Here is a 25,255-nt window from a genome sequence, read left to right on the forward strand (position 1 = left end):
AGACCTATTGAATCACAAACCCAGGTGGGAGGGTGCCCAGTTATAAGCCTTCCAGATGGTTCTGATGCATATAGATGTTTGGGAAGCCCTGCTCCAGGCCAGTCAGGCAACTCACCTTTGCCAAAGTTCCTTTTTCACTGCCCTGCCTTTGCATAGAATTCCTGGAATGCCTTTCCTTTCTTTTTGTAAAATTCTGCCTGTACTGCAAGGCCCAGTTGGAGAGACTGCTTTTTCCATGATGTCATTCCTGGTCCTGGATTCCATGGCATTATTTGGTTTTCCTTCCTGGCACTAATCACTTGTTAACTTGTGCTAGTGATCCAGTATACCTGTCTTATTTTCCCTCCTAAACTGGAAAGTCACAGAGGATGGAATCTGACTCATTTGTGTATCTTGTGACACTTAGATGTGCTAGGTAGCAACTCTGATGTCTTGCATGCAGTAGGCTCTCTAAAAACAGTCTGCAGCTTATTGATTTTACGTAGAAAATTGAGAAAACTAAGCCCTTGCCCAGGAGGCATATAAAAATTCTGTTAAATCAAAGTGGCTTATGCTAGCTATTGTTTTGACTTATTGAAGCCAAACTAGACTCAAATGTGATGTGTCTTTAGGGAAGAAGCCAAATGTGCTGGTGTAAAAAATTCTAACCTCTACTGTTTAGCTGGAGAAGTTGAATTAGCATGGTCATTTCACCTGGTGCCAAGAAAGCAACTTATTCTGTCAACAATACACTTTTATGCTGCACGGTGGAGCTTCTCTTAAATCTTACTTATAGCATTGATGTGCTTTCTTCCACCGATGTATTCATGTAATACTCCATAAGAAGTGACAGATTCTTCTCATAGAACATTGCCCAAAAGGTGGCATGAGCAGAGAGTGAAATTCAAACTGGTTGGCTTCAGGATAGCCTGGACATGGGAACAAGATAAGCTAGAGGAGCCCCATTTTACAAACCAAGTTGTTTGCTTCCTAATACGAAGGCATCATGGTTACAATTGATAGCGCATTTACAATGTGTTGTGTCTCTCGTGGTGGTTGTGATGGAACAAGGGGAAAAGAGTGAGGAGACTAAGCGTCTTTGTGTTTTCTTCCCTTTCTTTTCTCTACCTCTCCCTTTACAGGCTCTGAAAGTGTTCCAGCTGAAATTTCAGATCGGTCCGACTTGCTGCGGCTTCCGAGGCAGTGACTGCAAGCTGCCAGTGCGTGCTGGTGCCAAGCTGCAGGATGGTGCACGTAGCCAGGCCGCTGCTGCTGCTCCTCGCCTTCTTGCTCCGCGCGGATGCTGAGAGTAAGCCATTCTCCCCTCCTCTGGGGGGCTGTGACCGTAATGAATGGTTTTGTTTGCAGTTGGCACCATGCTCAGGGCCTCTGAATGTGTTTCCTTTGGAAGTAAATCCTGAGACACTGTGGGATCCTCCTTGGCTACCAGCCAGCCTTTCAAAGAGATTATTGACGTGACTTCCTTACCATTTCCTCTCTCTCTTAATGCCCTTTTTCTTGTGCATCTAACTGCTCCTACTGTCTTGTCTTTTTTATTTTTCTTTGATACTCTTACCAGCCCAGTGGCAAAGGATACTGTGAGACCAATGATATAACCCAAACTGGGATTAACCAGTTGTTGGTGCCAATAAGTAAACATTGCTCAGACCCGTTAGAAATTTCTTTAGTTTTGTGGATATTTCTGTGTTTAGAAAAATGCACAATGTCACATTGAGCCCAATTAAACTTCCAAGCCCTTGTAGCTGTCATAGCAGCTGTTCTAATGTACTGTTTCCAACAGCTGTCGTGGAGTACAGTATTCAAACAAATCAAGCAGAACTGACAACTTTGTGGCTGGATGAAGGGTGTGGAAGTGTGAGGAGAATTCTGTGGTGTGCAGACCCCAAAGTTTGGATTATTGGACTCAATTTGTGAAACTGAGATTGTGGTCAATTAGCTTGCCAATTAATGAGAAGATCATATCTCCTTTGTAATTAGGAAATCATTAGGCCTACCTTGTTTGCATATGTTTCTTTTCCCATCTGTCCTTTGGCTTTTTGGGAAGAGACAGTGCTGGAAAAAAGCATGTACTCACCGACACGTCTGGTCCTTGGTAGTGGTTTAGCTCATGTGAGAGTCGGCCATTCTCTTTGGGAGTCCCCTTGGTGCTATGAAAATGTGTAACATCTGCAGTCATTAACTGTTCCCTCCACTGACTATTTCAGTGAGATTAAATTTGATTCATGTTAAGGATGTTTCAAAGACAAGGATCCTGGCTCATGCTGGCCCTTACCTATTAATTGCATTTCGACAAGAATTTCCTCAATAGCAGCCAGCTTCATTGTTTACATAGGGCTCTGTTTTTTAAAGGGAGCTTTCCAGGAGTGAAAGGAATACTGTTAATAGTAGGATACACATGGAACATGCATGTTTTAAGCACAACATTCTCTGGTTAATAATGGATATAGTCTCCTAATTAGCACTTGGGAGTGTCAGTTTAAGGTGAAGCCAAGGAATTTCGAGTACAATGCCAGCAAATAATTAACTGGGAAAAGACCCAAATGAAAGACGCTTGTGTTATTTTAAAACCGTTTATGTCAAAATCTATTTTAAAGTTGAAATCTAAATTTAGTGTTTTAAAGAAATCAGGCATATGGCTTTATTTTTCGGTTTTGGCTAGAGTGAAGAAGTAACTTGTTTTACAATTGTTAATTTCTGGCAGAAGCATATTAAGACCATGGGAATTCACTTTAATATGAGATCTCAGAGATTTTCTTAAAGTTACTAGACCTAATTATCCTATATCCATGAAATTATCCTTCCAGAAAGTAAACATATTCTTCTACTGAGAAGCTTTGCTTTTGCTTAATTCTCTGGTGGGAAGTGGTAGACAGATATCAAGCATTGAGGAACAAGTACTTATAAAATTTAAAATTATGTTTTAAAAACAGTCTAGACTATAAATGCTCATCACCTACTCCTCCTCTTACTCCTCCCCTTCTCTGTCTTTCTCTTCTACTCTTTCATCACATTTCTTATCCAGTAGAGTCTTAAGCAAGAAATGACAAAGGCCTGAGTGAATTAGTGATTATAAATTAAATTAAGATATTTACCATGTTATGTATTTACATGATACCAGTTTTCAATCTCGAGATGTAACCTGGGAAAGAATCCATTCTCTCTCATTCTTCCCTTCACAGCTACAAAGAGAGAGAGGCTTCTTCTTTGCCAAATTAATTTTGTTTGGTTTTGCCCTATCTCCTCAACCTTACCTTGGGGTGTTTTCCCTTTAACAGATTCATCTGACATTGTTGAATAGCATATGTAACCTGAGCATTCCTGGGGAAAGAGGAAAAATTAGCCATATATTTTTTTTTTTAGGTACATTTTAAAAGCAGAAAGAATATCCCTTAGTAATCTACTGGAGGATATTCATGGTACATGAAAGCACGTAGTAGACTCTGAGATATAATTTTAGCCACTAAGAATGTTTAAAGAACAATTGATAAAATAGGATTTAGGTTGTAACCCATTAAATTTTGCCACTAGCTTCTCTTAAAACATTGAAAAAAATCAAGATACAGGTAGCAGTGAAGAAAAATTTGATTTCTTCACCATCATGTAAAGATGATATTTCTCAGGCTCGTATTTCCTGGGTCACTGGTGTGTTTCCCTACACTTCCATTAGCCCATCTAGCCATATTTGTTGTTCTTGTTGTTGTTTTCTTTTACCTAACTGTATTTTGTATTCATATAAGAGATCGAGAGTTACATTTCAAAATTTAATAGTGGCTTGTCAGAGCCATTCAAGAACTACGGAACAGTTTTTTAAAAATGTTGTTCTCCTCTGAAGAACAGGGTGACATGCATGTGGGGAGTGGAAAGAAGCCACTCTAGTGCACCATGTTAACTTAATGTGTTCAACTCGCTGCCTTTTGAAATGATTAACTCCAAAGAGCCGAGGAGTCAGACTTATAATCTGCTATGTGGAACACCAGAGCAAAGTGCTGGTGTGATGTTGCATTAAGTAGAAGAGCTCTCACGAGCCTTGCTTCAAACCCAGGTTGAAAAATTGTGATAATATCCCTTTAGCAGAAAATTACAGTCTTTGCCATTTCCCATTTAAAGTGCCCTACCGATCTCCAGTATTATTTTAAAAGGCTAGATGTGTGTATGAATCCTATTTCTTTTTGTTCCTAAGTCTGGAATGCTCCAATTGCTTCTTTTTTTTTTTTAAGCTCTTTATTGGAGTATAATTCCTTTACACTGTTGTGCCAGTTTCTGCTGTACAACAAAGTGAATCAGCTGTATTTATACATATATCCCCATATCCCTTCCCTCCCGCGATTCCTTTCCACCTTCCCTATCCCAGCCTCTAAGTCATCACCCATCATCCAGTTGGTCTCCCTGTGTTATGCAGCAGCTTCCTACTAGCTATCTATTTTACATTTCGTAGTCTATATGTATATTCTTTGCTTCTTGGATGCACGTACTCATGGTAGAGCTGTGGTCCCAGGGAAGAGTCAAGTGTGACTTCAGTTTGAGCACTTAGGAGTAGCCCTTCCTCGTGCCAAGCTAACCAGTTTTCTGTAGTGGTTTGACTGAGATCAATTCACTGATAATGTGCATGCAAATTCTAGGTGAATTTAGATTGTGTTATATTAATCTAATCCCGGGATAAATATTTTTCTTTTGACTGAGTTTTCATAATAGTTCCTGATAATTTTATGTAGCTTTAGTTTGCTATTTACTAGTTCCTTTTTTTTTTTTTTTTTTTTTTTTAAGTTTTTTGAAACTAAATGCAGGCCAAAACCATCTTTTATCAAACCGATTTCACTCTAAGGAAATTGCTTACATCCTAGACCCAAGTTTATGCTTCTTGGCCACTGTCATTGGACCTGAGTGTTTACTGGATCTTCATTAGAAACACAACTCTTGATAGTCGAATTCCTAAAATGGTTTAGTTCATCCTATTTCTGTTGCTTTTTGCCATTTTTCTGGCTCAGATGGTGAACACACCCTCATTTTCCTTCCTTTTTGTTAATGAACCTCCCTGTAGTCCCCATCTACTGGCTATATTTCTGTCCTATATGAAAGCAATTAAGTTTCTGTTATCCCCCCTCTGGTATCATATTACTCTGTCCAATGGAACTTCTTTATTTTTTTGGTGTTAGAGAACAGGCTGACATCCATGTGTGAAGATAACCATTTTTTCCTTCCTTATTTTCTGATGGGCAGCTTAGGGTAATGGTTAATAAAGTAAACTCTGAAACCAGGGTCTGGTTTTAAATTCAGGCTGTCGTTTTGTAACCTCGTGCTCTTTGCCTCAGTTTTCCTATCTTAAATATATGGATGATGAGTGATGATGGTGATGGTATAGTATAGGGCCTGCTCTGAGGGTTTAAGAGGATTCAATGAGTTAATGTAAAACACAGTTCAGCAGATGACACATGGTAGATATTTAATAAATGTTACCTATCATTATTCAAAAACATTCATCTAACATTTTTATGGAACACTTGTGTTTAGGTACTGTGCTAAAATTATTTAATTTGATCTACAGATGATCAAAATTTGGATGGTGGATAAAGCAGATGTTAAAATCCCCAGCTTGCTTCTCTTATAAAGAGTCCTATGCATAGGAGATGCTCATAAACTCTTGTCCCAGGAATTAAACTGAAGATCAGTAAGGAAAAATATGAAGCATATCTGCTTTTTCAAGCTTAAGAAATTACCAATTTAAAATTAATGTGGCTTGGGTCTAATGGATAATGGAAAGTGTTTTCCGTCTTCCTGTTTTGTTGCTTCCTATAATGAATTTTCTTGAGCTGCTCTGAGGGAGTAGCTGTAGATATTTACTGTAAGCAAATGTAGAAATATGTGGGCCACTGGTCCAGAAGGCTGGAGATGGAGGTAAGCATGGTAAGGAAGAAAGTGAGTGGCTTTTGATATGGCCAGAAATTATTCGTCAGAAAAAAAAAATTAAAGGAAAGGAAAATGATTAGCTTGAAAGGCAGGGCAAATGATTCCTTTTGCATTCTGCCAAAATCACCTCGAGAAGCAGCCTAAGTCAAGTAGTTAGACCTCCAAAATGAAGTTAGGAATGGAAAGACTTTCTCATGTCATCAAAATGCATTCCTCCTAGCAGACAGGGCCCTTTCCCATTGAGAACATTCATAACTCACGAAAAATGTCCTTTAGTTTTTATTTTAGATTGTGGGTGTTTAGGTATGTATGTTGTAAGTATGCATATTTGTATGTATGTATTTAGATCACAAAGCATTTAATCACCTTTTAAAAGGTAAATTGCTAGGGATAATGAAAATGTTCTAAAATTATAATAGATTGGGGTGATGGTACTAATCGGGGTATAAACATACTGAATACCATTGACTTGGACACTTTAAATGGGTGATCTGTATGTGTGTGAATCATATTCCAGCAAAGCTATTTAAAAAAAAAAAGGTAAACTGCTGCTTCATCCAGCTCTCTGGTTAGATTCTTTTTGGTATATGTCACCTGAATGAAAAGTGTGCTGGTTCCTTCAGGCCAGTTAGTATAGACATGCTCATTGAAGAGAGCAGGAAGAAAGCCCGTTCATTTTCCATGCTTATCGGTGCCTTCCTTGTTTTCCTTTTCTCTGAATTTACAGAGGTGTGGCAAAAGAAAAACCTTACTGCTCCCTCCTCCTTCCTCCCCTCACTTTAAAGTAGCTAAATTAGCAGAATCCAGCTGTCTGCAGCAAGAAAAATATTCCAGCAATTTTACTGATCCTTTGGTCCCATTGCAGAGTTTTCTGTAGCTTCTGAATTAATTGCTCCCAGCAGAGCTGTACTTACCTAGTAAGGTTAAGAATATGTCACATAATCAACAAATGTGTACACTTCAAAGCATTTTATTGTGTGTAGAGGGACTTGCTTTTTAAAAAAATCCAAAGTATGATCTATATTTGCAATGAGGCCCTAAGCTTGGAGCATGGAATAATATCTGAAATATTTGTGAATTACTTTTTGTTATTGCTAATAGCCTGGTGATATTTGATTATACTGTTCTATGATTTCCTCATTTCTTCCCCATCACATTCTTAGCTTAATTTTCCTCACGTAGCTTCTGTTTACCTGATTCATTTCAAATAAGTTTGATTTGTTTGGGAGCCCACATCCTTCTGCCCATGTTGGCCTGCTTCAGTGACTTCAGAAAACCTCCAATTTCCAGTGTCTAACTTGAAATAAAGAATCAAAGAGAAAAGTACTAGTGATTGGGTGGAAACCAAGTCCCTTACTTATAATTTTACCTTTTCTTTTTTCCTCAGTTTCCTTTAGATTTATTTATTCATTCATGATACCAGTATGAGTGAGTGTGTGTGTGTGTGTGTGTGTGTGTGTGTGTGTGTGCGTGTGAAAGAGAGAGGGAGAGAGGCACGCGAGCATGTGTCCCTGCTACATGGAAAGCTTTGTGCGTAATGGTGGGGATATAAAGATTTAAAGAAGTGTGGTCCCACACCAGTTTGTAATCTACTTTCAGAGTTCATAGCCCACTTTTCAGAACTCTCTCAAGCAATATTCTCAGATTTTTATCTCCAGGCAGGAAGGAGCACTTAAGAATGGGACTTGGAAGCTGGAGTACCAGTGTTCAGATCCTGCCTCTGCTATATAGGTGTTCTGACCACGTGCACGTTACAAATCTCTGTGTGCCTCTCATCTGTAAAATGAAGATGAGAAATGGCACACACTTGACACGGTTATCAGGATTAGAGAACTGCTCGCAAAGCATTTTGAATAATAGGATTAAATATTCACTAAATGTTAGTTGCTCTTACGCTGTTTTCTCATCCACTTGCATCATTTCCGAATTAGAAACACCCATGTTTAGATCTGTGCGGACATTGATGATCCCATTAACTTTATGATTTGAGCAGTATCTTTTAAAAATGTAAATATGTATTGTTAATATATACAGTCATGCCTCCAAAGGGTATTGACTGATTGGCAGATTTATGTATTTAATACTTCCTCTAATAAGTGTTTATTGGACACATTTCCTATGTCAAGCATTGGGGTAACTACTGGATATACCATGGTGAGATAAAGAGATATAATCTCTGCCCCTAGAAGGCTTAAATTCTAATGAGATAGACAAATATTTAATATTAATCTCAAATGTTTACACTTGCTAACTTGATAAATGTTTTGAGGGAAGAAAATAGGGAGGTTAGTGTCTCAACTATTCAGGAGAGTAATAAAAAACTTTATGAAGGAGTGATTTATTTCTTGTTTATTATGAAATAAATTGAGACTTGAAAGAAGTTAAAATTGTACAGGAATTTCCCATGTACCTTTCACGTGTATTTCCCCAGTAATGATGTATTACAGAACGATAGTACAGTATCAAAATCAGGAAACCAATATTAACACGATACTGTTAACTAACTACAGATTTTACTAGCTTTTACATCAATTTATTTTTGTAAAGGTGTAATTCTTTTAAATTAGATCACAAGCATAGCTCTGAGGAAATGATTTTTGAGTTAACACCTGATGGATGAATAGACGTTAACTGAACTATACCTGAAAGGGCTGTTAAGGTTCAAGAAAGAACATGCTCTTATATGGCAGGAAGGGATAACCTAGTGTATTCTGGGGACTGGAAGAACAAATGTGACTGGATCCCAGACGATGAGAAGGAAGAATTAACCAAATAAGGAGAGACAAGCAAGCAGGACCATCTAATGCAAGGCTTTAGAACTTGTTCAAGGTCTTGGTTTTTATTCTAAGGACAGCGGGGGAGTGACAGAAAGAGATGTAAAAAAACATCAGTGTGGTAGCAGGGTGGAGAAATCCTTTGGAGCCAGGCCAGCCAGAGTGGCCTTGAGATCTTTTAAGAGTCTAGTTGGAAGTTAAGGAAAAGCTGGGGAAGAGGGGAGCAGAGTGATGGAGGTTAGGAAGGCCAGACTGCCTTGAAACTTGAAATGATTTCAGTTGACTTTCATTGAGCTACATTCTTCTAAAACTCGAACCACCAACAGATTATTATAATTCTGAGTGAAAGAGAAAACCAAGCTAATGAGGGACATGTAATTCTTTATTCTTAACATGTCATTATTTTTTTCCAAAAATATATCACCGCTTATTCTTATAATTTCTCTTTTTGGTTTTATTTAAACTTACCTCTATGTTAATATATTTGTAAAAAAAATACTGTGGAATCCAGAATCAGTTTAAAACTGTGAATGAAGTTTAAAACCTTACTAGAACAGGGATTTCAATTTAGTTTTTGTTCTCCTCATGGAAGTTTTAAATTCGCTCTACAATGTGTGATGGATTTTGCATAATCACAATATACCGTTGCGATGTTTTATACTACATTTATTAAATGTGATATGAAAATATACTAAGTACTTATATCTTCGGATTAAAAAATAGCACACAATACATGACTTTGGAGCTATAAGCACAGAAAGTATAACGAGCCAATTAAATACATTCCAGTAATTTTTCTTTTCTTTGTTAGTTTGTTGTTTTTGCTATATTCAAGATGCTTATAAAGGAGTGAGAGAAAAATAAATTGCCGTTGTTTATTTACCATTAAAAAGGGCAGACATTAAGTGCTGCTTTTTACCCATTGACCAGATCACTAGAACTATCTGTATTATTTACGCAGCGTGGAATTTTTAATTTTTTTTTTTTAACAAAAAGATCTTTTTTGGTATTGACAAATGTGTTTTTAAAAAAAATGCCTGCTTTTTCTCAATACACCTTTAAAGATTTTTCACTTGTTTTATAGCTGGTCAAGTTAAGACTTTTTTGGAGCTCACTTTAATTGGTAACAAAAGTTTACAACTTGATTTTTCAAGAAAGTTAACAAATTGCAACCACCCGTTAATAAAGGTGTTAAATATTACAGAAAAGAGCAAGGAAGGCATTCATTGCTTTCAGCTATCGTGATTTCAGGTTGATACAGAGAACACCTCTCTAATGTCTGTACACATCCTTTAAAAGTAAATTTAAATCACAACATTTAATTTAAAGGTAATATTTCATTCAGTAAATGCCTACTGTGTGCCCCAAACAAGCCAGATCCTGATTCTTGTTATCTCAGAATTGACATTCTAGTTGGAGTGGGGCGGGGCTGGGTTGGGAGGGAAGAAACATACACCAAGACAAGGTTATGGACAAAGGTAAGTGAATAGTGTGACTTTGATAGCTATAAATGCTGCAGAGATGATGAAACAGGGTGATGTGCTGTGAGAGTAAGGGGGGATATTATGGGAGGGGACAGGGCATTCCTTCACTTTATATCAAGGAAGGTGTTCTTAGTGAGATGCAACACTTAAGCTGAGTGATGGAAAGGCACTAGCCATGAAAAAGTGGAGTTCAGAGCATCCAGGCAGATAGAACAGTGATTCACAAAAGCCTTAAGGAAAGAAGCCTAGTGCGTTCAAAGGACAAAATAAGGCCCAGCAGGCTGAAGCACAGTGAGTGGGAAGACAGGAGGGCAGGAAGGGGTTAAACCACGTGGCCCTGTAGGCCTTGGAAGGAGTTGAATTGTCCAGCCAATATGTAGGGAAACAGATATTCTTGGGATACCTACCTATGAAACTTGAGTTGGGCACCACTATCCTCTACTGGGACAAAATAAATATTTCTTTCTGAAATAGTTCATTGAAGGGTTGGTGCAATCTCTGATGAGGTTGTAAATTCATTTTCTAAACTGCTTGACTGAAATTTCCTTTGTACCATCCAATATAGACTTTGAACACTAAACCCTTTGGATAACATAAGCAAAAATATCTGGTTTTAGCTCCTTAGCTCTGGGCAGTTTTGTTTTTCTTTTAAAGTAGATGATATTTCTACATTGGCAGCATATAATTAAGTCTACACTCCATCAATATCCATAGCTGGAGAGGACTAAGGGGGGTACGTGTGAAAAGCAGAGCTGTCATTGGAAGGTGATGGCCAACATACATTTGCAGGGAAGAAGGGAGCTTGAATAGGGCTTTCCTCTGTATGCTTGCATTTAGTCAAGATTAATAGCGATAGGATTTCTAAGTGATTCCTATATGGAAAGTATATTGTCTATATCAGTGGTCCTTATCCTTTTTGGCACCAGGGACTGGTTTCATGGAAGACAGTTTTTCCACAGAAGGAGATGGGGTGGTGGTTCAGGCTGTAATGCGAGCAAAGGGGAGTGATGGGGAGCAACAGATGAAGCTTTGCTCACTGGCGCGCCACTCATCTCTTGCTGTGTGGCTTGTTCCTCACAGGCAGCGGACCGGTGGTGGTCTGAAGCCTGGAGGCTGGAGACCTCTGCGCTATATAGGTGAAAGAATTTTAATCAACTCTTTCCTGGTAAACCTCTTTTATTTGGAAGAAAAACTATTGCTTATGTGATTTAACATATTTGGACTTAGTTTTAAGCCCAGTGGGGTTGTGGGGTAATAAGTAACATGAGGATTATTAAACCATAACTTAAATGTGCTTTTTCTAAAATAGTACATGGGGTTAGCAACCAGATTTGGCTTAAATTCTGGCCCCTGTGCTTACCTGGAACACTTTTCTCAGTTCTTCTGACCCTTTGGGGATGCTCATAGCCCTTACAGATTGCTGTGAGATTCCTATGAAATCCTACGTGTAAAGTGCTGTGAGCGCCTAATGCATGGCACGTATTCAGTAAAGGTCCATCTTTATCCCATAAGCCTGATGTATGTTGAAATCAATTATCTAGTATTTTCACCTATTGAGATGATTTTTGGTTCAAGGAATGAAGCAAAATATACCTTCAAGCAGCAACAAACATAACAAAAAGGCATCCATATCATAGATTTGTATTATAACATATGCTGAACTCAGTGAAATCTCTCTTTACTACGTTTATGCCATCATTGTAGCTCAGAGTTTGTCAAGATTAACACTATTGACATTTTGGGCTGGGTAATTCTTTGTGTTCGATGGGCACTGCCCTGAGTATTGTAGGGTGTGTAACAACATCCTGGCTTATATCTGTAACACTCCAGCTCCTAGTTGTGACAATCAAAATGTCTTCAGACATTGCTAAATGACCCCTGGCCAGCAAAGGTAACCCTGGTTAAGAACATTAATAATGTGTAAGCTCTGATACAGAATGCTGATGCAGAGATTAGAAGAGGGAGATTCTGTCCTTCTAACAAAAGGGGGAAATTTGTCAGAAACATGATAGGCCTTTCGTGAGTTCTTGAAATCAGCAAGGCAAATTGATAAATCTAAATCATATTTCTGTTTGATATCTGTATAACCAGACACAGGTCGCCTAATTTCTTTATGTCTCAGTTTTGTTGTCTGGAGTATTGCATGATAATTGTATTGCTGTGAAGATTAACTATTAACCAATGTAAGGTGCTTAGGAGTATACGTCACACATCGTAAGCACTAAATAAATATTACCCATTGTTATTATATCAGCAAAGTATTTTATAGTATATTAATTTTTTTAAGATTTATTATTTATTTTATTTTTGGCTGCATTGGGTCTTCGTTGCTAGTATAGGCTTTCTCTAGTTGTGGCGAGTGTGGGGCTGCTCTTTGTTGCAGTGTGCAGGCTTCTCATTGCGATGGCTTCTCTTGTTGCAGAGCACTGGCTCTAGGTGCTAGGACTTCACTAGTTGCGGCATGTGGGCTCAGTAGTTTTGGCTTGCGGGCTCTAGAGCACAGGCTCATTTAGTTGTGGCGCACGGGCTAAGTTGTTCCAAGACATGTGGGATCTTCCCAGACCAGGGATCGAACCCATGTCCCCTGTAATGGCAGGAGGATTCTTAACCACTCTGCCACCAGGGAAGCCCTATAGTATATTAATTTTAATATATTATTTTTATTTTATTTTAGCACTGAAATCCAATTTTGTAGCAATGATCATGATAATACCTTCCCCTTGTATAATTTTTAAACATTTTATATCTTGAACTTGTTCCCGAATACTCTAGGAGCAGGTAGGATATCTTTCATCATTGACACTTCTCAGACAAAAGAAACCAAAGGTCAGAGCAGATGACCTGCCTGAAGCAAAAAGGTGAGTAGGTGATGGAGAAGGCCCTAGAACTCAGCTCTCTTGACTCCTTGTCCAGGGAAGAGGCAGAACAGCTAAAAAGAGCAGGCATAAGAACTCAAAATGCATAGTGGCCAGAAACCTGGACAAAGGGCGAAAGGAATGCCACTACCACGGCAGGCGCCAGAGGTCCGTCTCCATTGTAGTTGTGCTGGAACGTCATTGATAGCAAAGTGAGACTTCCTAGTCACGGAGCAAGGATTATGCCACATCTACAGCTTATACACTGTGTAATAATTAGAGAAGCATTGAATGACTTTTAGAAAGGCTTCTGTCCTGTTTCCATTAAAAAAAAAGAAGAAAATAATATCAAATCGGAAATGTTTGCGTTGTGTGCGAGTGTTTTATTATAAAATGATTTGCATATTTCATTAGGCTGCCTTGTTGCTCTTATCTGTCCGTTTGATTTGAAATTGTCAGCAGGAAGATCTGCCTTCAAGATTTCATCACCGTAATCATGATGTGACCAACCTCTAAGTCATGTTCTGGTAGATTGGAAATCATGGCCAAACTATGTGATATCTCCTCTCAAGGTGAAGTCAGATTCTCCTCCCCTTGAATTTGGGTTGGTTCCTTGAGGTGCTTTGACCAGTAGAATGCTGCTGACGTGATGTTGCACTTGTCCTGGGCCTAACGCTTGGAAGTCTGGGAGCTTCTGCTTCAACTCTGTGGCACCTGGCGTCATCATAGGAAGGTGCCCAGCTACCTTGCCGGAGGGACCCCGTGGAGAGAAAGAAGTGTCCAGACAGCTCAGACATATTGTAACCCTCCCGGTGAAGAGCCCGGTGTGTGAATGAAGCCAGCTTGGCTTTCCAGCTGGAGCCCAGCCTCCTCTTGATGACTGCAAACCCTGGGAGGGAGCCGAAGTGAGATGGGAGAACCACCCAGCTAAAGCCTGCAAGGCAGAATCCTTTGCATACCATTCTTTGCCCTAAGCCAGTTTTGAGGTGGTTTGAAACACAGCAGTGGATAACTGGGACATGTGCTGATTATTGTCATCCAGATGAAGCACCTGCCAGCTTGAGAGCCACCTTGGACCTGTCATTGCTGTATTTTTTCTTCTCCTCCGGCTCTGTACCACAGATGACGTTCTAGATAACAGGCATTTAAAGGCAGTCCTCTCTTGAGTAAACATGTTGATATACAGCAGTTAAAGCCCTATCTAGTGCTAAATTTCTGAAATCTTTCCACATTTTGCATGCCTTTCAACCAGAGGTCAGCAAATGATTTTTGTGAAGGACCATATAGTAAACATTTTTGACTTTGTGAGCCACACAATCTTTAACGACTATCCAACTCTGCGTTATAGCAAGAAGCCAGCCAAGACAATACATAAGTACTTGGGAGTGGCAGTGTTCCAATAAAACTTTATTTACAAACCCATACAGTGAGCCACCTTTCGTCTGAGGGTCATGGCTTGAGGACCCCTGCTTGTGACCTTACGAGTTCTTCTCGGCTAGTGGGGAGTAGAGAGTATTTATCAGCAGACCTTGTTTAAGCCTGGTGAGATTAGCTAGGGGAAAGAGGAACATTTGATTAGCCTCTCTCAGTACTGTGCTTTGTTAGTAATGTTTATTGGGAGCAGATTAATTAGAATAAATAAGTTCAAGGAGCACATCTCTTGATAAACAGAGATGTTTAATAGCACTTAACCTTTGGAATTTATGCGGAAGAAGCTTTGCATGTTACTGCGCTTTCTGTCTTTGGGGGGTGCTTCAGGTACTCGGCTGTTAGTGCCACTTTAAATTGCAAACTCCTGACAAATGAATAATTTATCAGCTGTGGGATAGTTTTCATTGCACCGCGAGCCTGACATTTGGAGCTATGAACATCTTAAATATGGAGAAGAAAGGGCTGGGAAGTGTTATGTTTGATGGGGATGTTGTAACAGGGTCTGTAAAGAAACAGTTTTGTAATCATGGGTATTGAAGCCTGATATTGGTTTCATAAAGGCAAGCAAAAGCACAAACGTCAGAGTGAATTTGATCACATCATGGGTACTTCTGGTATAGATGTCCTCTGTACCATCTCAGTGCTCACAATCAAAAGCAAAATAAAACTCTAACAAGAAAGCACCATCGAACCAGCAGCCATGCTCAGAAACAATACTTATGATCCATGATATCACCACGTGGAAAGGCCTTCATAGGGCGTGGGGAGAGGGCGGTTTGCAACTGATGACACTTGGAATCCCTGACGCACATGGGAAAACTTTAATTACCAACTATTGCCAGTTTGTCCTGGCAGCTAGTAGAAGGCACAAGTTTCTGAAAAAGTAGAAAGGGCATAACTATATTCTCATAAGGATGGAGGTAGTTTAGGGTTGTATGAAGGAGGACTAATTAGATTAAACAAAAAGCTTGGCTGAACACGAGGGATGATGGGTAATGGTTAAAGCTGTTCGACTATGGAGTAGAATCTCAAGGGAAAGAATGAGAGCCCCACCGCGTGAATCATTTGAACTAAGTGGCAGAAACCACCGTGGAAAGCTACTGTTTCTGAAATAATCAAGACTACATCAGCAAAGGGATATAAAAAGATCATTTAGCAATTGCAAAACACATAATTCTTTTTGCATTTTAATTGTACTGATTTGGAATGAGAGATGGAAACAGGAAGGATATTATGATAATTATAATAAAACAATTGCTTGTATTCTGGGATCTCTTTTCTCTAGAGAGTTTGCAGTTTAACAAATGGATCTGATGCCACCGTTGGGCAGTGAATAAATTGGCTCACTTCCCTTTGGTGTATTTATTCAGGCCACTAGGCTCCTCTTTGTGGCCTAAGAGAAGCTTCCACACACTACTCAGAGTCACCAACATTCTGCTGAGCTCAAAAAGTGCTTTCTGTTTTTCCAGCTTTGCTAGTATTCTCCTCTTCTCCCTTTCTAGCTGCATAGCTTTGCCATTCCACATCTTACCTACTCTTCTAGCTCCATCTTTTCTGCTGTCTTCATCCACTCTTATTTAGTGCCCACTATGTCCCAGGTACTTACAGGTAACAAGAAGACTGAGCTAAGTCACTGCTCTTAGAATAGTGGGAGAGGCAATGAAGAAATAATTACAACATAGGGAGGTGTGTGTAGTAGTAGACGTATGCATAAGGTGTTGCGAGTAGCAGGTGGTTGTTGAAATTTGTAGGGAACGTGAACAGGGATGGTGGAGACAGAAACATACTGGAGAGCATTCAGGCAAAGCTTAAGGAGCTTGGAGCTTGCCTGGTAGATCAGTGATTCTCAACCTGATGATACTTTGGAATCACTTGGGGTTAAAATATAGCTGTCTAGGCCCCACACTTAGCATTTAAATCTAAATATATGAGAGTAAGGACCAAGCATAGGTGTTCTTAAAAAATGTTCCTCAGTGAGTTCCCAAGCCCAGCCCAGCACTACCAGCTAATAAGGGAAGCAATGAGAAATTTTAAATTGGGAAGCAATGTGGTCCAGTTTGCATTTTTGGTAAATCACTGACAGTTATGTGGAGGATGAACTTGAGGGTGAGTTGCTCTAAAATCAAGTAGGATAAGGGTCATGATGGTCTGAACTGTGGCTGTGGTTATAGGATAAAGAAGGGCCAGATGTAAAATTCCTTTAAGAGGATTAAAAACTGGCGGGATTTTGTGATGGATTGAACTTGGTGAGTACTGAATGAGAGAAGTAGCCAGAAGAGTAAATCCTTTTTTGTGTATTTCTCTCCTACCCCATCCCTCCTCTGTCAGTACATTTAATTCACTGTATTATGGTTTGTGTGTCTCTCCTGAAAGTTACCGTTGTTTCCATACATTACTTTTAGACAGACTTTATAGATACGCTCCAGTTTTGTTTGTCTGAAATTCTCATTTTCCACACTTAGGGCAAATGTATTTACTCATCGCAGATCTGCCTCCTTGTCCTCGTCCCAAAACTTGAATACAGCCAGGGGTGGCAAATTCAATGCCCATAGTGACCAGCCAAGTAAAATTCATTATTGAACCAGAGGTTCAGCTGTTTGGAAAGTTTGTGCTGGATTGCATGATGGAAGCAGCCACCTAGCCTCTTCTTACCATTTGGGACTGCATGTCCAGGATCTTCTGATTTTCCTAGAGAAGCTTGAAGTTCAGATTTATGGGTGAAATATCCCTCATTTTCACATATTTACTTGAATTAAAAATCATTAAGCAGCAATAATACTGAGGCCAAAGGGAAAACACCTTTGGGATGGGTCTGTTGTGGGACCACAGCTTTTTGATCTCTGTGTAGAGTCTCCACAGAAGTTTGTAAATTTGAAATGAATAAAATTTCTCAATCCCAGCAGTTTCCAGCCCTTTCAGTGGTTAACAGTAGTAGAAAATTTAACAAAGCACCAACAGCAAACGTTTGGGCTGATTCTGTTTGTGGAAAGGGAATTAGAGAATGGATTCCATTACCAGGTATCTCACACTGAAATATAAAGCAGAAGGGCAAATTTAAAGTCCTTTAACTGCAATTATATAGATACTTCTGGCAAATGAAAATTGGGGGTGATGAATTATTCATTTAAATCCTTCCGTCCCCAGTTTTGTACATTCTAAGCAGGCCAGGTTAAAGGACCTCAGGTGGCCCTTCTTCACCTGAGGCTGGGGGAGAGAGGCTCCCGCTCCCTCCTGATTTCATCCATCCCTTGGAGTCAAGCCAGCATGGTTGCTGGCCGTCCTTTGTCTCTCAGGGGCTGCTCTGGCTACCTAATGTGAAGCCTCAGAATGTTTAAGGCTAAAGAGCAGTTGAACAGTTGTTCAGCCAGTGAATTAGCATTTCAAAGGCCAGTGCTCAGGAGGGCACTGCCCAAGTGAGCAGCTGGGTGGAAACAGACAAGTTTACTCATACAGTCCTGTCTGGGTAATAAGATATTTCTGTGAAAATGACTTTCTCTTTGTAGGAAGACTAAAGATTTGGTGCTACAAGTTTTTGCTTTATCCATTTTGATGGAATTCTTTCTAGAATGAACCTTACACTTCTTCATATTAAACAGATCAAATGAAGCATGATTGTTGCTTGATCATTTATTTGGGTGACATTCAGGAATATCAGTTTTTCTGTTTCCTTCTGTTATAATGAAATGCCCTGAAGAATTACTGTGGTATATAGTTGGCTGGACTGGTGCATTTTTGTAGGTCTATATATGTTTTATAATTTTCGTCTGAAGAAGTATAGTGGAAAGGCATTAGCTTCTAAATAAAAATATATGGGCTTAGATCCTGTCTTTTGCTATTTTCCTAGATGGGTGTTCTTGGGAAAGTATATTAATCTCTCTGAGCGTAATATTTTTATTCAGCTAATATATATTCTGCATCTACTACCTGCCAGCCTTTTGCAGGTTGCTGGGTCCTGCTATAGCTTCTAATCTAACCTTAGACTTTTCATCTGTAAAACGGATCAGAACCTTATCCTGCACTTGTTTCATGGGGCTGAACTGTGATAATGTGAGTGAGGTGCCTGGCAATGATTAGGGGCTCATAATTGATAGATGTAGCTGCAGGATTTGCTTCTCCCGTGCTTGTGCTTATTTGCCGATGCCTTTGGACTCATTACCTTAAATTTACACAGAGCTGTTTTCTTCTAGGAATCTGTTTTGCTCTCACATTGTAATTCCCAGATGTTGTTCAGGTCTTGAAGTCTGAGCTTCTTCCCTTTCTTCTTTCTAGATGTTTTGCATACACGGTCCTTAAGTAATTCATTCATTCTAGAGATATTCCTGTACTAGGTTTCTGGGATATGCTGTGTTCAGTGACCAAAACAACAACAGAATCTTGCAGCATGAAGGCCACATTCTGGGGGCTCAAAATTATGCAGAGGCCGGAGTAGAAGAATTAGGATTCTGTGTGGGGGCAGGGGGGTAGGGGTGGTGGTGGGGATTCAGATACAATTTAAAATTGGGTGGTCAGGTCAAGGTAGACGTCATTGAGAAGGGGACAATTAAGCAGATTTGAAAGAGGGTGGCAAGTTAATTGTGAGTGGGGTGCAATATTCTAGACTGGGAGCCCGTTCAAAGACCCTAGGGCAGGAGCTCCCCTGGCATGTCCTAGGAGATGCAAGGGGAATCAATGGAACAAGGGGTTAGAAGGAGAGACACTGGGTACAGAGAACCTATAATGAAGAGAGTCAACCTGGTTGGGAATTCAGGTTCCCTGGAAGCAATAGAGAGTTAGGATCCTACTGGTGATGGTGGGATGTAAGAGCCTGCAAGCAGAAAAACAGCTTGTGCCCAGGCCCTGAAGCCAGGGGAGACTGACTAGTTTCCGGAAAGGACAGAAAAAAGGGGCCTGTAGCAAAGGAAAATGGTAAGCTATTAAAGTAAGAAGGTGAAGATGATTATATTTAGGTCTTACCAGGATTACTCTGGTTACAATATAAAAAAATCTGTGATTGCTCTTGATAACAGTGATAATTCAGGTACAAAAATCCTCTCCCAAAGTGACAGATTTCCATTAATACAAAGCAAGATGAATTGGAAAGAAAAAATGACTTATGTAGACCATCTCTTTAGGTTTGTGGCCCACTTTTTACCTGATCCACTCATATTTCCTTAGGCTGTAGACATAGGGGCAAGCCTTCATTATTATGGCCAATGTAAATTTCCCAGGATACTCTTACCTGTAGCATTCTGATGGATTGACTGATGCAAAGTCTGCTACTGAGTTACTGTGGCCCTCACAAGGAAGGCCTCAGTAAATCTCACCATAGTCCTCCAAGTCTGAGGCAGTGGATACAAGTTTTAGGTGGACAAGATGGGCACTAAGTTCAGAAACAAACCAGATACCAGAATGTAAATCAGACGTTTTTATGAGCCTGAAATTCTGGCACTGGACTATTAGTGGAGGACTTGTGAGGATTTACTTTCTCCCCAAGTCTTTAATTCTCTCAAATTCTATTTTATAACTAAATAAAAAACACACACACGGCCATAGGTTTCTAAGAATGCATTTATTTATTCTGACATTTTTGACGTACTTAGGAATCAGTATTGTTTTTGTATATGCAACTTTTATTAACATAAACCTAATACAGTAGAATAATGTGCACCTTCGCTAGAGGATCAGCTATCTGATTAAAGCAGTTGATTGTTTGCTGCTGGGACTACCCCAGCTCTGCTGCATTGTCAGCTCACTTTGCCCTTGGCTTTGCCACTGTGGATTGTTATGGATGTGAAACCGTCTCCGTCCACTTTCACCCTGTCAGGGAGCCTTTCATTTCCCATACTGCCCACCAACCTTCTGAAAGAAAAAAAAAAAGGATAAAAAGACAAAGTGCTTAAAATAACACCTGTAAAGATTTTTACAATGCCTTTCGGATTTTAAGACTATCTTATGTTCTTTATTATTAAATACAGCTACACAGTTGATAAAGAGCAAATCAAAATATTTGCTATAGAAATGACAAAGATATAAACCTTTTTTTGGTAATGACTTTTTTTTTTTCATTCAGAACAAGAAAATGCCATTACCATAGGCTTTGTTCCGCTTTACAGTATCCAGTCAAAACACTATTTTCCCAAATCACTTAGGACAGCTCGTCCCCCATCTCCTTCAGTCTAGTTATGTGATACATTTGTAAGCCAGTTAGATTGATTTGTCACAGTCTGCATTCCATCTTCCCCCTTACTTTCTGGTTGATTTTTTAAAATGTATGTACAGTACCATCCATTCTTTGTGGTACACAGTTCCGTGAGTTTTGACAGATGCACAGCGTTGTATATCCGCCACTGCAGTTATATAGCAGTTGCTTTACCCCAGAAATTCCTTCACACCGCCCCACTCTGTAGCCTTTTGGGTTCAGCCTTTTTTGCGTTTAGCAAAATGCACTTAAGATTCATCCATGTTTGTTACATGAATCAATAGATTGTTGCTTGAGTGGCATTGCATTGTATATATACACAGTTTGTTTATCCATTTACCAGTGGAAGGACATCTGGGTTGTTTCAAATATTTAGTGATTATGAATAAACACTTGTGGACTGGTAAAAAAAAAATACATTTTAATCAGTCCCTGGTGCAGTGGTGCTGGGGACTTTCAAAAATAACAAAAAACACAGATGTCTGGGCCCCACTCCCAACCAATTGAATCAGTTTCTGTGGATGGGGCCTGGGTTAATGGTGTTGTAAAAGCTCCCCAGGTGGTCTTCTTGTGCAATCAGGGTTGAGAATTAATACTTGGAAACGTGATCATTGTATTTTTGGTAAATCAGCTCTCTAGGGTTTTCTTTATTATTTTTACTTGGCGTGGTTTAGTAATTATATTTAGGTAATATAAGATTATGCTTCAAATTAGTTGTTTCTCTTAAGGATTTAATTTCATTTCAAGGTGATCGTTACTGTATGCTAATTAAACCAAGACCTTTTTAAAGGTGCACTTACTGAGGTTTTAAGTAGTCATGATAGAAATATATTTATACTATGCCAATTATATCCCTTAGGAATATTTTAATAATTATATATTTGATTAAAAGGAGTACTTGTTAGTTATATAGTGTAATTATATGTTTGAATAAACTAGCACTAGAACTAAATGAGCTTCCTTAATTACCAAGACAATTATTTTATATTGCTGATGAAATATATTATTATCTTATGTGTTGGTAGTGAGTTCTTACAATGTTTTATAATGGTATTTAACAACAATTTAATCAATTATGTTGAGTTAAAGAGTGAAACAACATTAAAATCATTACAAATTGGGCAACTGAGATATTTTACATTAAAATAAAGACATTTTCACATCAAGTATAAATTACATAAGAACACATGGAGTTTTAAAAATTTCCCTGACCCAACTAAAAATGTTGTTTGAAAGCTATGTGTTTGGATGATCAAAATGCTTACCAAGATGAATTTTCATTTCTGTCTTAACCCTAAGCCTAGTTTTATTCAGTTGATGGAGATCCTGAGAGTAATTCTGGGATCACCAAGTGTTAGAAGGTCTTTCACAAGTAAAGTTGCAAGAGATAGTCTTTTTTTTAAAGATCTAGTTAACTTTATTCAGTAATTCATGAGAAGAGCAGCACCCCATCTAATAACTAGAAGGGCACTCCAGAAATAGTCTTTTTGATAAAAGAGTTCTCCACAATATTTAAGTAGATTATGTTTATATGAATAATTGTGACTGATTTTAAAACACATTCATGATAAGAAATCAGCCATAATGTTGATATTCTCTTGATGTAGGGCTTATATTCTAATTGCTAACGACCATGAGCTATTTACATACTTGCCCAAGGACATTGAGGAGAGCCAGGACTTTCAAAGATGTGCTTTCCTGCAAAGGGTGGCAGGGAAACTCATTACCAGGGGCACATAATGCCCACTATTGCCCCCCCCAAAAAAACCTAACCCCCCCCACAAACCAAAGCAACAGTTTTCTAGTATTGGTACTAGAAAGAGTTAACATGTTACAATGCGCAGGCACTGTGCTGCATGAGGATTATCTCATTTAATCATTCAAACACTCCTGTGCTTTAAAAACCTGTATTATCCTGGACTATAACATAGGGTAAATCACAGATTAGAGAGGTTCTCTTGTCCCTAGGAAGTTGCTGTTTATAACACAGTGGTAAAGCTATGATTTATACCTAAGTAGACTGACTTCAGAGACCATGGGCTTAATTGCTGTGCCACATTCTGTTAGGCATCATTTGCCCCATTTTACTGAATTTAAAGGAACCCTATTCTATGCTCCCTTCACACACCTTACTTATTTTATAATGTTAGACACTTTTTTTTTCTTTTTGATTCCTGTATTTGGTTATATACACATACCCTCCCATTAGGGTCTGGATGCCTGCTTCTCTGTTCCAGGAGCATTTGAGCATTGCCTGACACTTGGTAGACTCTCAATAATCTTTGAGCCACTGCTTGGCTGATTAAAGAACAGATGTAAATTTCATACAGAGCATCCATTGTGTTGGATCGAGATCTCCTCTTCATTTCAGAGGTGCCTCAGAAGGCTTTTGGAATCTCAGTTCTCTTGCTTGGTGCAGAGCTGGCTTAGTCTGTAAGGTGTAAAATCTAAGCACCTTTCATCCATTGGTAAGTTTAAATTTCCTCTGTAAGCCTAATGCATTAATAATTACGAAATGCAGTACAAGGAGAGCTGCTCTATGACTTGGTTTTGTTCTGAAAGAGAAAAATCACAATTAATGTAGGTACACTGAAGGATGAGGTGAGTGGGACTGATTATGACACTGGTCTGCCTGGCGAGTTTTTTTGCCTTGGAAAAGAGTTACTTAAAATCTTTCATTCTATATGATAATAAATGATCATGCTGTAATAGTGACCATGAGTAAACAAGATAGTATGAGGTCCTTTCTCTCTCTCTGAGGGACACCCGTTATAATTAGGGAATCAGACCACAAAACCTTAAATTCCAAAGTAGAATTAGAAGGGGGAGAGGAAGAATGCCTAGAGCTCTGACTCCTATTTTCAGGTTGTGCCTGCTTCTCATTGCTTGTTTCTTGTTTGTAGTTCTTCCTTGTGAAGTCTATGAGTTTTCTGAGGCTGTATTAAGTAATTTAAGGAACAGTGTTCCCCAAGAACAATGTAATCAAGCGGCACTGCTATTTTCTCATAGATTTTGAAAAGGTTTCTATTCTTACATGCTTACTTTGAAGTAACTCAAATCACAGAAGCAAGGGTGCCAAAGGGACACATTTCTGTCCTTGGTCCATTGCTGGCTTGAGAGAGACTGAATTCCATTTAAAATCTGCAATTCCGATGTCGTGTTAAATATCCACTGCCTGTCCAAGTAACACCTTTTCACAACCTTCTGTTGCCAAAGAATCATTCAGGTGCCCTTACATTTTTGCTTAAAATAGTGCAGGGCTGTATCCCCTTAATTTGTTCTGTTATAGATCCACACATTTTACTGCAGCAGCTAAGAAAAAGAGTGCTGTCCTTAAGGCCCTATCCTCAAAATAGAAAGTTTGGGTAAAGCTAATTGATTGTAGGTTTGCTGTTGTTCATTATCTTAATTAGTCTAGGTAATTAAATCATTAATTGATTGAAACTGATCCCTTGCTAACAAACAGTAAAACTCAGTGCTTTTCTGCTTGATCCCATAAGAGCTGCCATTTCAGTTCTTCATGCACCTCCTTTTTTGTGGCGTTTGGTGCTGGTGACAGATCCCGGCAGCAGACACTGTGGCGCAGAGGGTAACACTCACCTGTGGACAGAGTTTCTGCTTATGCGATACATCTCAGTGGAATCAGGCAGCAGTCCCAACCTGGCTGTGGGCTAATTAACATTGGACGGTAAACCACTGTGCAGATGCGATCCATTATGGAGACAATCCCGTCTCTGGCAGTTAACTTTCATTGTTGGTTGTGTTTTGCTTGGGTACCTTTCCGAAACTGTGGATTTCCATCAAAGGGTTCTGACAGCCCTTCCTGCCTGGCATATGCCCACCATCTTTAGTCTTGTGCCGCAGTGTTCCTGAGGTGAGCACTTTTCCCTCTAACTCAGATTCAGAGCCTTGGGATAATCACTCTGTTTCCTAAATATGTGAAGTTCTTTTAAAACTTCAAAGCTGCCTCAGGGGGCGGGGGGACGATGCGGACTTAGAAGGCTCCTAGTGAATTGGCAAAACCATGAACACTTGTCTTCAGGTGCTGAAATATGAGATGTTTTAACAGAGCTATTTCAAGTCTGAAAAGTTGGCTTTTAAAATGAATCACTAATCTGATAATTACAATAACACTAGAATCAGACTAAACAAAGGAAAAGGTAAGGCAGTAAAAAGTTGTTTTACTTTGGAATACATTTCAAACCTCCTTGTCAGTCCTATCCTATCTAATTTCAGAGGAACTTCTGTGGTAAGCTTGGTTATCAAGATCCCTTCAATACTATGAGGTTTTCTTTCTTTTTTTTTTTTCCTTTTGATGTTTTCTCTCATGGTGTTCCTCTTGAACAAAATTGTGGAAGTAATGAAATTCATAATTGCTTCTTTTCTCTTTTCTTGGACCAACTGAATCTGGCAGTTCCTTCAAAGAATTCAGGTTCTGTGATTTCTCTGGTTGATATAATAGCAGTAGTAAGGCAGTGTAAGTAGGTTGAAATGAATGCCTGGCTTGAAATTCACACATGTGGATATAACACTGCCTGCATGCTCCCAGTCAGAGTTAGCTGGTTTTTATTATTACTGACATAGCTTTCAGACAGTTCTGCTTGTGGAAAAATATAGCAAGCAAATATG

At 39.1% G+C, this 25,255-nt stretch overlaps 1 protein-coding gene across 1 annotated transcript in view; it reads left to right on the top strand.

The window, feature by feature from the left end:
* Positions 1–1,160: 1,160 nt before the first annotated feature.
* PTPRD (protein tyrosine phosphatase receptor type D) overlaps positions 1,161–25,255 on the top strand; it is a 397,884-nt gene continuing 373,789 nt past the window's right edge. The window contains exon 1 of the mRNA XM_057723096.1: positions 1,161–1,288. Coding sequence (XP_057579079.1) covers positions 1,225–1,288 — 64 coding nt within the window. The 5' untranslated portion in view covers positions 1,161–1,224. The remainder of the gene's footprint in view (positions 1,289–25,255) is intronic.

Source organism: Hippopotamus amphibius, chromosome 2, assembly GCF_030028045.1.
Source record: "Hippopotamus amphibius kiboko isolate mHipAmp2 chromosome 2, mHipAmp2.hap2, whole genome shotgun sequence".
Classification (NCBI taxonomy): Eukaryota; Metazoa; Chordata; class Mammalia; order Artiodactyla; family Hippopotamidae; genus Hippopotamus; species Hippopotamus amphibius.